The 13,610-nt window shown below is 39.4% G+C and overlaps 1 protein-coding gene across 1 annotated transcript; it reads right to left on the bottom strand.

The window, feature by feature from the left end:
* Positions 1-428: 428 nt before the first annotated feature.
* On the bottom strand, positions 429-12,779 carry LOC108703893 (perforin-1). The gene is made up of 4 exons (XM_018240197.2): positions 12,750-12,779; positions 10,718-11,278; positions 7,316-7,691; positions 429-1,405 (listed from the first exon to the last, which is right to left on the bottom strand). Exons 2-4 carry the CDS (start codon positions 11,263-11,265, stop codon positions 692-694), a joined length of 1,638 nt encoding a protein of 545 aa, XP_018095686.1. The 5' UTR covers positions 11,266-11,278; positions 12,750-12,779; the 3' UTR covers positions 429-691.
* Positions 12,780-13,610: the final 831 nt, after the last annotated feature.

Here is a 13,610-nt window from a genome sequence, read left to right as displayed (position 1 = left end):
GTTTTGACCTGCGCTCCCCTGCGTTCCGTTTTTTGGCGTTCAGCCGCAGGGGAGCGCAGGAATAGACGCAAGTCATTATTTCAAATGGGGCTGTACTCACTTAGGCGCGTGTAGGCACCGAACGCAGGTTCAGACGCAACATGCTGCATTTTTCCTGCGTTCGGCGCCTACACGCGCCTGAGTGAGTACAGCCCCATTTGAAATAATGACTTGCGTCTATTCCTGCGCTCCCCTGCGGCTGAATGCCAAAAAACGGAACGCAGGGGAGCGCAGGTCAAAACGCCAGTGAGTAAGAGCCCTTATTCTTTAACATTCACTGCAATTTCAAACCTGGAAGTGCCCTTAGCACTTAATATTGTGGGATATTGGTGGTTTTGTTCAAAATAATTTGAAATAATGATATAACAAAAAAAAATTAATTTGTCAAGATATTTTATAAATCAAGTGGCAACACTAGCTTGCATAGATAGATATAGATAGATAGATAAAACTGTATAAAACGCACACTCTTTAACAAAACTGTTTGTTAATAATTTCACAAATAATAATAACAATTTGTTAATGATTTCACAAATAACAAGAAAGAAAGTATAAAGCACTGTAAGAAAAAGTAGGGCATAGAGAAGGTTCTTACAATTTTAAGCCACTCATTAGGTGGGTGACAGACAGATGTTACCCAACAAGAAATACATTAGGGTGGAACTGGATTGTAGTCTTGACAGAAGTTACCCTGAAGGTGAGTGGCACAAGTGACTTTAAGGCTATAGGATAAAGTTCCATGATTCAAACGGCAGGTTTTTTTGTTTAATCCTGACATCAAGGGCTCAGAACACTTGCCAAGTAAATCATCATCATACCCATAGTCTTCATCCCACACCTCTATGGTGAACTTTTTCACAGCAGTGAGCTCCACCATACCAATTTCATAATTGTCGTTCCAGATGGGATAATCATTGTTCCACACAGTTCTTGACCTCTCTTCATGGCCATCAAACTTGAATTTCACATAGGCATCTGATTTTGTGATATAGTCACCCCAAAGACCAGTTGCCTTTGTAACATATAGTACCAGACGGGCCAGGCCTTTGTTGGTTGGGCAGCAGTCTGAGTTTCCATATTTAGTTGCTGGGCAGAAACAGGAGCAGTCCCCATTACGGCTTAGGTGAGCCTTTCCTGAGCAGGAACATTTCATTTGTAAAGCCATCTCACTTATATAATTACTGACAGCTAATTTGAGATTATTCTTCTGAGGACCACTGAATCTCACTAAATTGTGAATGGGATTCAGGGAAAAAGTAACCAGATCAGGAATATTTTTGAGGCTCTCCATCCAAGCTGAAAATTCTTCAGAATTTTTTCCTGCGTTTCCGTCAAACAGATTAAATGTAGCTTTTCCACCGTTTAGCTATTGAATAAAAATTGTAATATATTAACCTTATATGAATGCCACCAAGATTCAATATATTTTCTAGGGATGCACCGAATCTACTATGTGGATTTCTGTCGAATCCCTGAATTCTCCGTGAAAGATTCGGACGAATACCGAACTGAATCCAAATTTGCAAATTCGGGTCAGGAAAAGAAAAAGTGGAAATTTTTGTTTTGTGACAAAGTCTCTTGATTTACCTTCCCATCCCTAATTTACATATGCAAATTAGTATTCCGATTCTGTTCATAACAAGGATTTGCCCAAATCATGTTGAAAAAGGCTGAATCCGGGCCAAATCCCAAACCGAATCCTGGATTCGGTGCATCCCTAATGTTAACCAACTAAATGAATGCATATAATCAAAAAAATCACTGCAATTTTTACATTAAACCCTAACCTTAATACACTGGAAACCTAATTTCAAGTATTGCGATTCTTGAGGTTTGCCACACCTAATAAGGACCTTTAGTTCAAATGAAGATGAAGAAATGAATGAAAGGAATGGCAACATCTTGGACCGGGAACATCTTGGATCCTGGACATTTGAGGGGGGATATTTATCAAAGAGTGAAGTTAGAGATCACCGCAGTCCACTAGTATGAAATTCCGCCACTCTCCATTCATTGGGATTTTAAAAGACATACTTATCAAAGGTTGAACTTTCACTTTCACCCATTGAGAAATACTCTTTTAAAAATCCCATAGAAATGAATGGAGAGTGATGGAATTTCACACTAGTGAACTGATCTCTAACTTCACTCTTTGATAAATATACTCCATTGCCTTGTTTTAGAATGCAACAATACACGTTTTTACTCAAAACCAAGAATTTCAGCATAATAATGGGCACAGGCAACATAGCATGTGCTGCAACCTGTTAGTTATCAATATGTGTCTGTGTTAGTAAATCATGCTCAGGTTGTGTATCTTGTATCTCAATTAGGATACAACTGCCACTGTAATGCTTGTGGTGCCTGAGACAATGATACCATGTGATCCTTTGTGTGCATGGTAACAACCCACAACGGCAGCTCCGCAACATTTGCTCAAGGCAGGTGTTAATTCAGGGTTCACAGTAAGTGTACCCTTTGTGCCTTGTTCCTTTTATAGGAAAAATGTACCTTCAATCAGTACTTTTAAGAATTTTGTTTAAAGGAAAACTATACCCCCCAAACAATGTAGGTCTCTATTAAAAGATACTGAGTAAAACAGCTCATGTGTAAAACCCTGCTTCATGTAAATGAACCATTATCATAATAATATACTTTTTTAGTAGTATGTGCCATTGGGTAATCATAAATAGAAAATTGCCATTTTAAAAAATAAGGGCCGCCCCCTGAGATCGTACGATTCACTGTGCACACATACAAACCACATGTAAGATCACATGAGCCAATTAACAGACAGAGTTCTGCCTTTTGCTTCCTCACTTCTTCCTGTTACAGTTAGTGTTGTAGTATTTCTGGTCAGGTGATCTCTGAGGCAGCACAGATAGAGTCACGAAATGGTGGTTCAAGGCAAGAGATGTAAAAGGGCAATATTTATGTAAATATATATTCCAGTTTGGTAAGATTCTTTAATATGTCATTCAATTTGATATAAACTATCTGTTGCTCAAGTATTCATTTTGGGGGTATAGTTTTCCTTTAACAGCAATAAGTCAAGCAAAGTCACATTTTTTGCAGGAAAACCCTAGTTGAAGGGCAATGACATCTGTGGGGCTGAGTATTTATAAACGAAAACATAAGGGGGCAGGTTTACTAAAGAGCGAAGTAGCAGTGGCTAGCGAAAATTCGCCAGAAATCCAATCCGCAGGAACATAGCTAAGTTACTAACAGGCTAGTGAAAGAGACCATCGCTACCTAGTTTTGCCCCTTTCACCAGGCAAATTTTTAATCTGCACATTCACTAAAGTGCGAATTTTATAGAACATATAGGGGCAAATTCGCTAACATTCGTAGTTTCGCCAGGCGCAACTTCGCCGCGCTTCGCCGCACTTCGCCAGGCGTAGTTTCGCCAGCGCTCCGCAAATTCACTAAAATCCGAAGTTGCGCACAGGGGTAGTGTAAGATTGCGAAGTTGCGCTAGCGTTGATTCACTAAGTGAAGCGAAGTTGCGCTAGCGAAGGCTAATTTTCATACGGCGCCAAATTCAAATTTCAATGGAGGAATACGTATCAGCACTACAAATGTCTAGAAAACCTTCAAAACATCAAATAAAATTTTTATTTTGCCCTACACATGTGCCCACTGTCTAGGTAAGTTGCCATGAGTCAGGAAATGTAGGGGGGAAGGAGGGGAGCCCCAAAAATTTTTTCGATCTTTTTCAGCCTATCAGCCATCATGTAGAAAACACGCCAGCGTTTTTTGGGACTTAGCAAAAATTTTGACTTTTTTTGAAGCAATCCCTATCTACTCTCTTGCGCTTCACCTGGTCTGAGGTGGCGAAGGAAGTCTAGCGTAAAAGGTAGGGTTCAGTACACTGCACGCGTTAGTGAATTTGCGTAGTTACGTCGCTAGCGAAACTTCGCCAGGCGTAAGGATGCGAAGTAACTCTAGCGAAACTACGCCAGCGTTCATTAGTGAATTTGCGCAGTAACGAAAATGCCAAATGCTAGCGAATTAACGCTAGGGTTCGGCGCTTCGGCACTTAGTGAATTTGCCACATAGAAGTTTCCACAAGAGTTTCCTTCATCAGCTTAGACAAGGACAACTGATAAGATGAAGCTACATCCTCCTCAATCTTATATCAGTGACATCATATCCTGTATGCCGGAAAAATTTCTAAAAAATGCTGTTGTTTTTTCATATTTTAAAACCGGGATTGCCTTCAAAAGTTCTAACTTCAACATTTTTGTGTGAACAATCTTTTTTGGTTGACTAATGTCCCTAAGGGCATACTCCCTCCTATTGACCCATTATCAGCACTAGGCCATTATATTCAAAGAGGGTTGACATCAAGGTGGTACTATCTGTTCAACATGACCAATTTGGAAACACATCCACCTGCTTACATGAAAAAAATGGGAAGCTGATCTGCAATGTAAAATAGATTTGTCTAGATGGCAGAGAATATAGGAGAAAGCAACAAAAAGTCCTATATGCACTATTATAAAAGAAAATATATACAAATTGCAAATGCGGTGGTATCATTGGGATTGGTCAACTTTGACCGATATGGAAATGAAGAAGACTTTTTCTCTCCCTATGGTTATACGGGATAGCGAAGTTGAGGCTTACTAGGCACAGGTCAACACATGGTCATGTGTTGGAATGTTAGATTTTATCATGGGAGTGCTTAGGCAATGGCTAATTTGCCATAGAGCCTAGGCAAAGGGATATGCGACTGACAGCTCTTGTCATAGAAGGCTGTGGGTCTTCCTATTCTTTGTATGGCAAGGAGGAATCTATAGTAGGCAAAAGGCTATGTTGTTTGACAGGCAGTCTTTAACATGGATTGGAAAGTCCTCTTGTGATTGGTCAACTTTGACCGATATGGAAATGAAGAAGACTTCCCCCACATGTTGGAGATGTGGTAAAGGAGAGGGAAATATCTTACATATATTCTGGACGGTGATTATAGGCTTCTGGGATTCTGTAAGTAAATGGTTGAACAAAGTGCTATATCCAAAGATCCGATTATATTTGTCTTAGGGGATAAGATACCTAGGATCACAACTCCAATGCAGAGACTGGCAAACTCAATTCTATCAGCAGCTACAGTAGATGCTACATAGCCAGTAAGTGGAAAGGGACATCCCCACCATCAGAACAAGAGTTGTTAAATCGGATCCGCTATGTAAGACGGATGGACTTTTTAGCGGCCTTGCGTAATGACACTTTAATGGCATATGGAGTAATTGGGGTGTCACCCAGGAAGTGATTTCTAGTTGACACGTTTAGCTTCCCATACTACTTTCTTTATGTCTTGCCAACCAGATCTAGATTACTATGCGAACCACCTTGCTCTAACTAACCAGGGTATTCTGTATTATGTATGTTATTTCTTGTACTCAGAAACTCATTTGTACGTGTAGCCGTGTTGAGTTCTATGTTATTTGTTCTTATACTGCTCCCAGAATCTTGTGTAAACAGCACTATAAGATTTCCAGCTACAAGATAACACATTATGAGTGATTGTTAATAGGGGAGAACTTTCATCTGTGTTTTATACAGTAATGTACTCTTATGCACACTTAGGGGCTGATTCACTAAGGGTCGAATATCGAGGGTTAATTAACCCCTCGATATTCGACTGGGAATTGAAATCCTTCGACTTCGAATATCGAAGTCGAAGGATTTAGCGCAGATGGTATGATCGAACGATCTAAGGATTATTCCTTCGATCGAACGATTAAATCCTTCGAATCGAACAATTCGAAGGATTTAAATCCAACGACCGAAGGAATATCCTTCGATCAAAAAAAGTTAGCCACGCCTATGGGGACCTTCCCCATAGGCTAACATTGACTTCGGTAGCTTTTAGATGGCGAACTAGGGGGTCTAAGTTTTTTTTAAAGAGACGGTACTTCGAATGGTCGAATAGTCGAACGATTTTTACTACGATTCCTTCGATTCAAAGTCGTAGTCGAAGGTCGAAGTAGCCCATTACTTCGAATCCTTCACTCGAAGTTAGTGAATCGGCCCCAAAGATATATTATGTCAAAAGTGAAAATGCTGTACACTTCTATGAAAATATTTTATTTTTGTTTAATAAAAATATTTTGAAAAAAAACCAAAACAATCTTTTTTGGGGGACATGCCACATTTGTTTTAGGGTGGGCTGATGTCTAGGGCATTAGAGGATCTCTTTTGTCTTTATTTTGGTTCCCTGGACATTTGTAATAATAAGTGGCCACTTCAAGCATTTGCACCAACATCTCTAATAAAGACATATATATATATATACGACCTATATGTACCCGCCCCATTCAAATTGATCTAAGTGTAAAGACCTTGGCAGAAATAAACTCTAGCAAAACTTCACCAACATTTGGCTACTTCTCATTTTAATGAATTAGCGTAGTGGTAATGCATTTATGGCTGGCAAAGTGGCGAGTAGTGTGATGGAGCATTCGCTGGCGAAATTCGCCCTTTAGTGAATTACCCCCATAAAGTGAACAATCTTATGGTGCTCCAGTGGTTTTAATACACTTCCACATTAGTCCAGTCGTGTGTGTCTAGTTATCAAATACATATACCACACTGTTTATTCAATGTCTCATGCAGAGGGTTCTGACTTTGAGGTTCCATCTCAGCCTCAGTGCAACAAACAAGAGCTAAATCCCACAGAGCAATGATAGAGACATGTGCAGAGCAGCAAGCATGGCATCACATTTGGGATATAACAAGATATACTTTTTTTTTTTAATTATTAGAGCTCCCCATAGATTTTCTTGCCTTTGTAAGCAAGACAATTAAGTGGTGGGTATGCCCTACGGCCTACGAATTCAACTTTATTGGCTAATAATAAAGAGTAGGCTAACCGGAGTCTAATAGAGCCTGCACTCTGGTTAGGTGAAACAATAGTTAAAAAAAATGTTCTAACCTGAGTGCTAGGCCATCCACATAAAGATGGGTTCCTGGTTTGGGCAGCGATATCGTGACACTGAGAACAGCGCCAGAGCTTTCACCTGTTCTGCACATGCAATTGTCATCATACCTTGTGCATTCCACTAAACATGGCCGTCCACACTTGTAGCTCCTGGTGTTTGCAGCCGAGCTCAAATGGGAAGGGGCATTTAAAAAGCTATTTTTTGGCCAACCAGAGTGTAGGCTCTATTAGCCTGCACCTATAATAGGGGAAACAAGTTAAAGAAATACCCCATTGATATAATAAAAAATAGCTATACATTGCTCCTATAAATGCTTGATAATAAAGTCTTACCTCAAACATTCGTTCAGTAAATATTGTATGGAAATCCTTTCCTTGGCTCATACTATTTGCCTTTTCCCTGCACTGTTTATGTGACATACTAGGACCGACATCTACCGCCTTGATCTTCACACTGGCCGCTGCTTCCAACTCCAGACAATCTTTGACTTCACTGATTTTCATGGAATTCATAGCCACTTGGCAGGTCCTCACTGCAGTGACCTCCTTAAGTCGTCCCCCTACCTGGGCTCCGGTGATGTAATGGGTTCCATATGAAACTATGAAATTCCTGTACGTCCCCTTGGTGTTTCTGTTATAAGAGGCTGGGAGCCGTCTTAAAGCCTTAGCAAAGTGAGGGCTCAGTGGCGGATCTGAAGAAAGACGGAAACTGAGAGAGAACAATAAAAAAAAAAAGAAAAACGATCAATTAATTTAGAAAAAGTAAGCTTGCTTCTCCATTTCTCTATATAAGTAGCCTGTACAAGGCAACAATGATTATATAAAAACAATTTAGATTTAGTTGCTATTTCTGTATTATAGCACATATTATTATTATTATTTTTAACATGTATTTATATAGCGCCAACATATTGCGTAGCACTGAGAACATAGGGCACTCATGTTCCTTGCAGGTGACAAAGCACCATTATTACCTTTCTTTTGGGGTGAACGGGATTCCTTTCCTAAACCAACAAGTGTATTATTTTAGTTGAAATATTGGTGTGTAGATGCATCAAAGGCCATTTTGCCTGGCCATATGCAATTTAGGATGGAACTGCTTCTGGCAGGCTGTTGTTTCTCCTACTCAATGTACCTGAAGGAGTCACAGTGGGACCTGGATTTTACTATTGAGTGCTGTTCTACCAGGGAGCTGTTATTGTGTTACCTTCCCATTGTTCTGTTGTTAGGCTGCTGGGGGGGGAGGTGATATCACTCCAACTTGCAGTACAGCAGTAAAGAGTGATTGAAGTTTATCAGAGCACAAGTCACATGACTGGGGGCAGCTGGGAAATTGGCAACATGTCTAGCCTCATTTCAGATTTCAAAATAAAATAAATAAAAATCAGTTTGCTTCTTTAAAAAATGGATTTCAGTGCAGAATTACCTGATGCACTATTAACTGATGCATTTTGAAAAAAAGCATGCTTTCCCTGAGATTTTCCCTTTAAGGTAAAGTGTCTCATGTGCCATTAGCTAAAATGAACAAGGAAAAAGGCCTGTGGAGAAAAGAGTAATACTGCATGATACTAAAGTGCATTTTCAGGCTGAAATTTGCCCCCTTTACCAAGTGATACCATTAGTCGCTGGCAATAGGTACAGGCAGAATGGGAGGGTAATGTCAGAGAAACTGCAGAAGGAAATTAGATAAAACATTAGACAAAGAATTAGAAGAATTAAACTCATAATCATAACAAAATCAAAAGATCAAGTGTAGGGTTCCTATTGTTTTAAAGGAGAAGGAAAGGTTAAAACTAAGTAAGCCTTATCAGAAAGGTCCATCTAAATATACCAGTAAACCCCCAAAGTAATGCTGCTCTGATTCCTCTGTCAAAAGAAACACTGCATTTCTTTCCTTCTATTGTGTACTCATGGGCTTCTGTATCAGACTTCCTGTCTTCAGCTTAAACCTCATTGCTCTGGGCAAGAGCATGCTCAGTTTGCTCCTCTTCCCCCTCCCCTCCCTTCTCTACTGTAATCTGAGCCCAGAGCTATGAGAGCAGGGAGAGACTCAGGCAGGAAGTGATGTCACACCACATTAATACTGCAGCTCCTATCCTAAACAAACAGAGAGTTTCTAGAGCTTTTTACTCAGATATGGTAAAACATTCTACAGAATAAATATAGCATTCTAGCTTGTACTATTGCAGCTAATCTATTGGCAATAAAATGCCTCCATAGCTTTCCTTCTCCTTTAACATACCCTACTCTAGCTCACAGGGACGCTGTAGAAAACTAAGATGTAATATTTTTTCTTAACAATATTTAAAATTGTATATGTCATTAGAATGATATTCCTTCTCTTTTTCAAAATCCCAATGCAATCAGTTTGCTCATCTCTAAAGTTTATCTATGGACAAGACTTGAAAGTGAGGAATAAAATATCTTCCTGAATTCGTTCTGTAATTATTTGTGATGAAGAGCACTTTGAAAACAGCTCTAAATCACACACTTAAAAGTCAGAAATCAAATGAATGCCTGTAACGTGGGCGTTTGAGTCATATTGAGTCCCTCTTTTTAAGCATTGGAATGGGAGATGCCACTGATTGATTTGGAACAGTGTAGGGTTTCCATTCTTGTAAAGTAGACATATTGGATAAGTGAAATTCCCTTTAATTGTGTAGGCAATAATAAATAATATATGATGCTGGTTTCACTCTGGGTTGAAAATGATCAGCATCTTTTAAAATGGCCCCTTTATTGGAACTTCCAATAGATCTGCAATGGCCCCTGTCCGTGTTTCAATTGAGGGATGAACATGTCCTAACAGTCCCTGCCAGAAGTACAGTAGGATTGGACAGCCAATCACTGCCCTGCAGTCACACAAGTAAAGACAGGCTCCAGTTCCCTATCAGGTCAGCCTAGCTCACAAAGGCCTGGGCCTAGGGCGGCACGATTTGAGGGGCGGCATGCCGCCCAGCCGCAACATCTACCTAATACACTGAGGAGTGCACGCAATACAAACTTAACATTTACTTGCCTGCGCGCACAGTCCTCAGTGCTGAAAAAATTATAGTGCCGGAAGTGTGTGCATACCGTATGCGTATACGCATACACGCCTGGGGCGGGCAGCCGACAGCTGGCATAGGGCCTGGGGGCGCCACTTATAGAAATCCGGCCCTGGGTTCCTAGTGCAGTGTGCTGATTGCAACCAGCTCCCCTGCACAGCCTGGGAAAGGAGGCAGCAGGAAGTGGGACATATGGGCAGGACTAGTAGGGTTCTTGAAAAGAAATTCGATAAATCTGCCCAAGCACATTCCTTCTATATGTAAATGAGTATAATGCACTGGGACATCCTTATTTTACACACAACATGTCTCCTATAATTAACCCCTCTCCAGCCCAGAGGAGCACTCTAGACAAAGCTAAAAAACAAAGTCCCCTTACTTTTTATCTTATATATGAAAAATATTAAAAATTGTATATGTAATAGGTGTAGATGGAAACATTTAAAGAAGAATGTCAATCTATTCTTTTTTCAATAATATTTTTTCTTCGCTTTATCATTCTGAAAAAGTTCTTTAGATCAAAAGGCATTGTAAACATGGCTTAAAAGTGTTATATATAAAACTGTGTTATTCTCTAATTACTCTTTAATTCATACTCTTAAATTCTTCCTGTAGTTATTTATGATGACAAGCACTTTCTAAAAAGCCCTACGTCACTCACTCACAGAGTTGGAAATGGTATTAGTACCTGTAAACTGAGCAATGGAGTTGACTGCTGAGGAATTCATATTTGTCAGTTACAGATTTTTTCTCAGCAAATTTTGCCATTGTAGAGTGGGAACCTCCAATTGCTACACTTGCTTTAATGATTTCAATAGACACGTTAAGCCCCAGTTTCCAGTCATTGGAAATACGAGAAGTATCTTCATTGGCCATTTCTACTTTTGAATGGGAGATGCTGCCACTGATTGATCTGGAACATGAAGTCTCGGGTTGCCAGTCGATCATGGCTATTGGAATTTTCTCCAGGACATTTTGATGATGAGTATTTTTACATAATGTGCATGTTTTGTTTCTGTTTTCATAAGCCTGCAGGTCCAAGAGAAAAGCACGGGTTTTCCTCATGGTCACAATATTTAGCCCTGATCCAAGCAAGGTATGGCCAGGCACAAAAGAAGCCTTGACACATTCTTCAGGTTTGCCAAGTTGACATCCGTATTTCAAAGGTCTTGGTGTCATGTGAGACACAGAGGACTGAGGAACCACAAATAGCAGGAAAATGAATGGATGGAGCATTCTTGAGACTGGCCTGAGGAGACACAATATATCAGCATGTTTTTGCTGTTACATAATGTACTCTTAATAAACCCACAGGGAGCAAAGAATACATATATTGTTAAGAACACACACACACATAATTTATTATATATTAATTGTATTGAGTAAATATTTGAACAGTTGAATAACTTCTAGAGCAGAGGTAAAAGTAGATCAGAATGGTTATAGATATGAATTTTGTGAATCATAAGTTATACTCATACCATGCTCATTGCAAACCAAAAGAAAGCCCTACAGTAAAGCCTTTTGGAGACACAAAAAAGTTAATGTTCATGAGAATTGTTGCTCTAGAGCAGGGATCCCCAACCTTTTATATCCGTGAGCATAATTCAGATGTAAAAAGACTTGGGAAGCATCACATGCATGGAGCGCTAAAGAAGGGCTGTGATTGGCTATTTGGTAGCCCCTATCTGGACTTGCAGCCTACGGGAGGCTCTGTTTGGCAATACACTTGGTTTTTATACAACCAAAAATGACCTCCAAGCCAGGAATTCAAAAAAAATTCTTTGAGACCACTGGGAGCATCATCCAGGGGGATGGTGAGGAATATGTTGCTCATGGGCTACTGGTTGTGCTAAATATATTGCAATATACGGACAAACAATCCCTGTTTTGTTTAAAGGGTGAGGCATTTTTAGTAGCTTAAAGCACAACATCTCTCAATGTCCTTAATACAGGTTGAATACAGATGGCCTCTTGTATTTGTCTGTATGTATTTTGTGGGCACAGCCTCACCCTGCTTAAAATGAGTGGTGAGCACAACTTTCCCTTATTTGTTAGTTAGTTTATACAGGAGCAGTGACCAGCTCCATGTTGTAGCTCCCACCCTTCACAACTATAGTCAGGTGATCCCACTGGTGGCCAATAAAAGGGCAGCCAAGTTTGGGAGGTTTACTTTGAAAGCAGCAAGTAAGTTGCAGGTAAAACTTAGTCCCTGTGTAAAATGTATAATGAAGCAATAGAATTCTTAATGAATCAGATAAAATTGAGCATAGGACTGGCCAGATATGGGATGACTTTGACGTAGTTGTTCAGCTTAAATATATTGCAATATATGGACAAACAATCCCTGTTTTGTTTAAAGGGTAAGGCATTTTTAGTAGCTTTATTTTAGGGAGCTGTCACCATTACTTACTGAGCTTCTACCAGGAAATAGCAAAGTGAGGTAAATGAAGTTCACCTTGAAACTAGAAAAACAGTAAATATTTCAAGTGTAGACTGAAATGAAACAAGAATGATCGCTTTTAAGGCCAACATTGATCCAGTAAATGAATCCAATAAATAATATATCATACATCTTTAATAGTTGCAAATCTAAGTCAACTGGAATAAAGAAGCTGTCAAAACGTTTTTCCTAATAACAGAGGTTCTGTATGTTGCAAACACAGTTCTATTATCACATCTAATGATGACAGTGGGCTAAACCAATCTACTGTACTTACCAGCTGTCTGTAGCGTGGTCACTACCACTTTGTGTGGATTAGAAAGCCAAGGACGCTGCATTTTTGCCCATATATACTGTACACAGTAGGAGGGGCAGGGCAGCCAATTGGCTTCCACAAAAGGGAACTTGGTAATTATCTAATTTGACATAAAAGCGAATCTGTCTCCACAAAAAGGAACATAATGCATTTGTGAATTGGGGAACTGGGATATTAGTTGGTTTGGAAGAACTTGATGTAATGTAAGCTATGTAAAATGTTAATTCCAACTCCATTGAATTATTGATGAAAATAAAGCTTAGAACAGCTCAAAATCTATAAGGGGAAATCCTCTTAATTACTACTTCTTTGCTAACAGTTGGTAAGTTATAAAAAATGTAGGAAGAGGAGCTATGTTCTGAAAGGAGGTGTTCACCTTGTAATTCTCTTTTAGTATGATGTAGAGAGGGATATTCTGAGACAATTTGCAATAGGTTTTAATTTTTTATGATATGTAGTTTTTGAGTTATTTAGCTTTTTATTTAGCAGCTCTCCAGTTGGCAATATCAGCCATCTGAGTGCAGGTTACCATAGCCGCCATGCATTAATGTGAGTGAGGGACTGGAATAGGATTAGGAGAAGTCATAAATAGAAAGATGAGCGATAAAAAGTATCAATAAGAATACATTTGTAGCCTTACAGAGCGTTTGTTTTTTAGATGGGGCCAGTGACCCCCCATTTGAAAGCTGGAAATATTTATAAGAAGAAGGGAAATCATTTTAAAACTATTGAAAAGATGCTTAGAATTGGCCATTGTATAACAAGTAAAAAGTTAACTTAAATGTGTCTGTAAAGTTCTCATTCATCCAGGTCATGGGGTCT

Source organism: Xenopus laevis, chromosome 9_10L (assembly GCF_017654675.1).
Source record: "Xenopus laevis strain J_2021 chromosome 9_10L, Xenopus_laevis_v10.1, whole genome shotgun sequence".
Lineage (NCBI taxonomy): Eukaryota > Metazoa > Chordata > Amphibia > Anura > Pipidae > Xenopus > Xenopus laevis.
The sequence above is the reverse complement of the archived record's forward strand: the minus strand, read 5'-3'. Positions and strand labels throughout refer to the sequence as shown.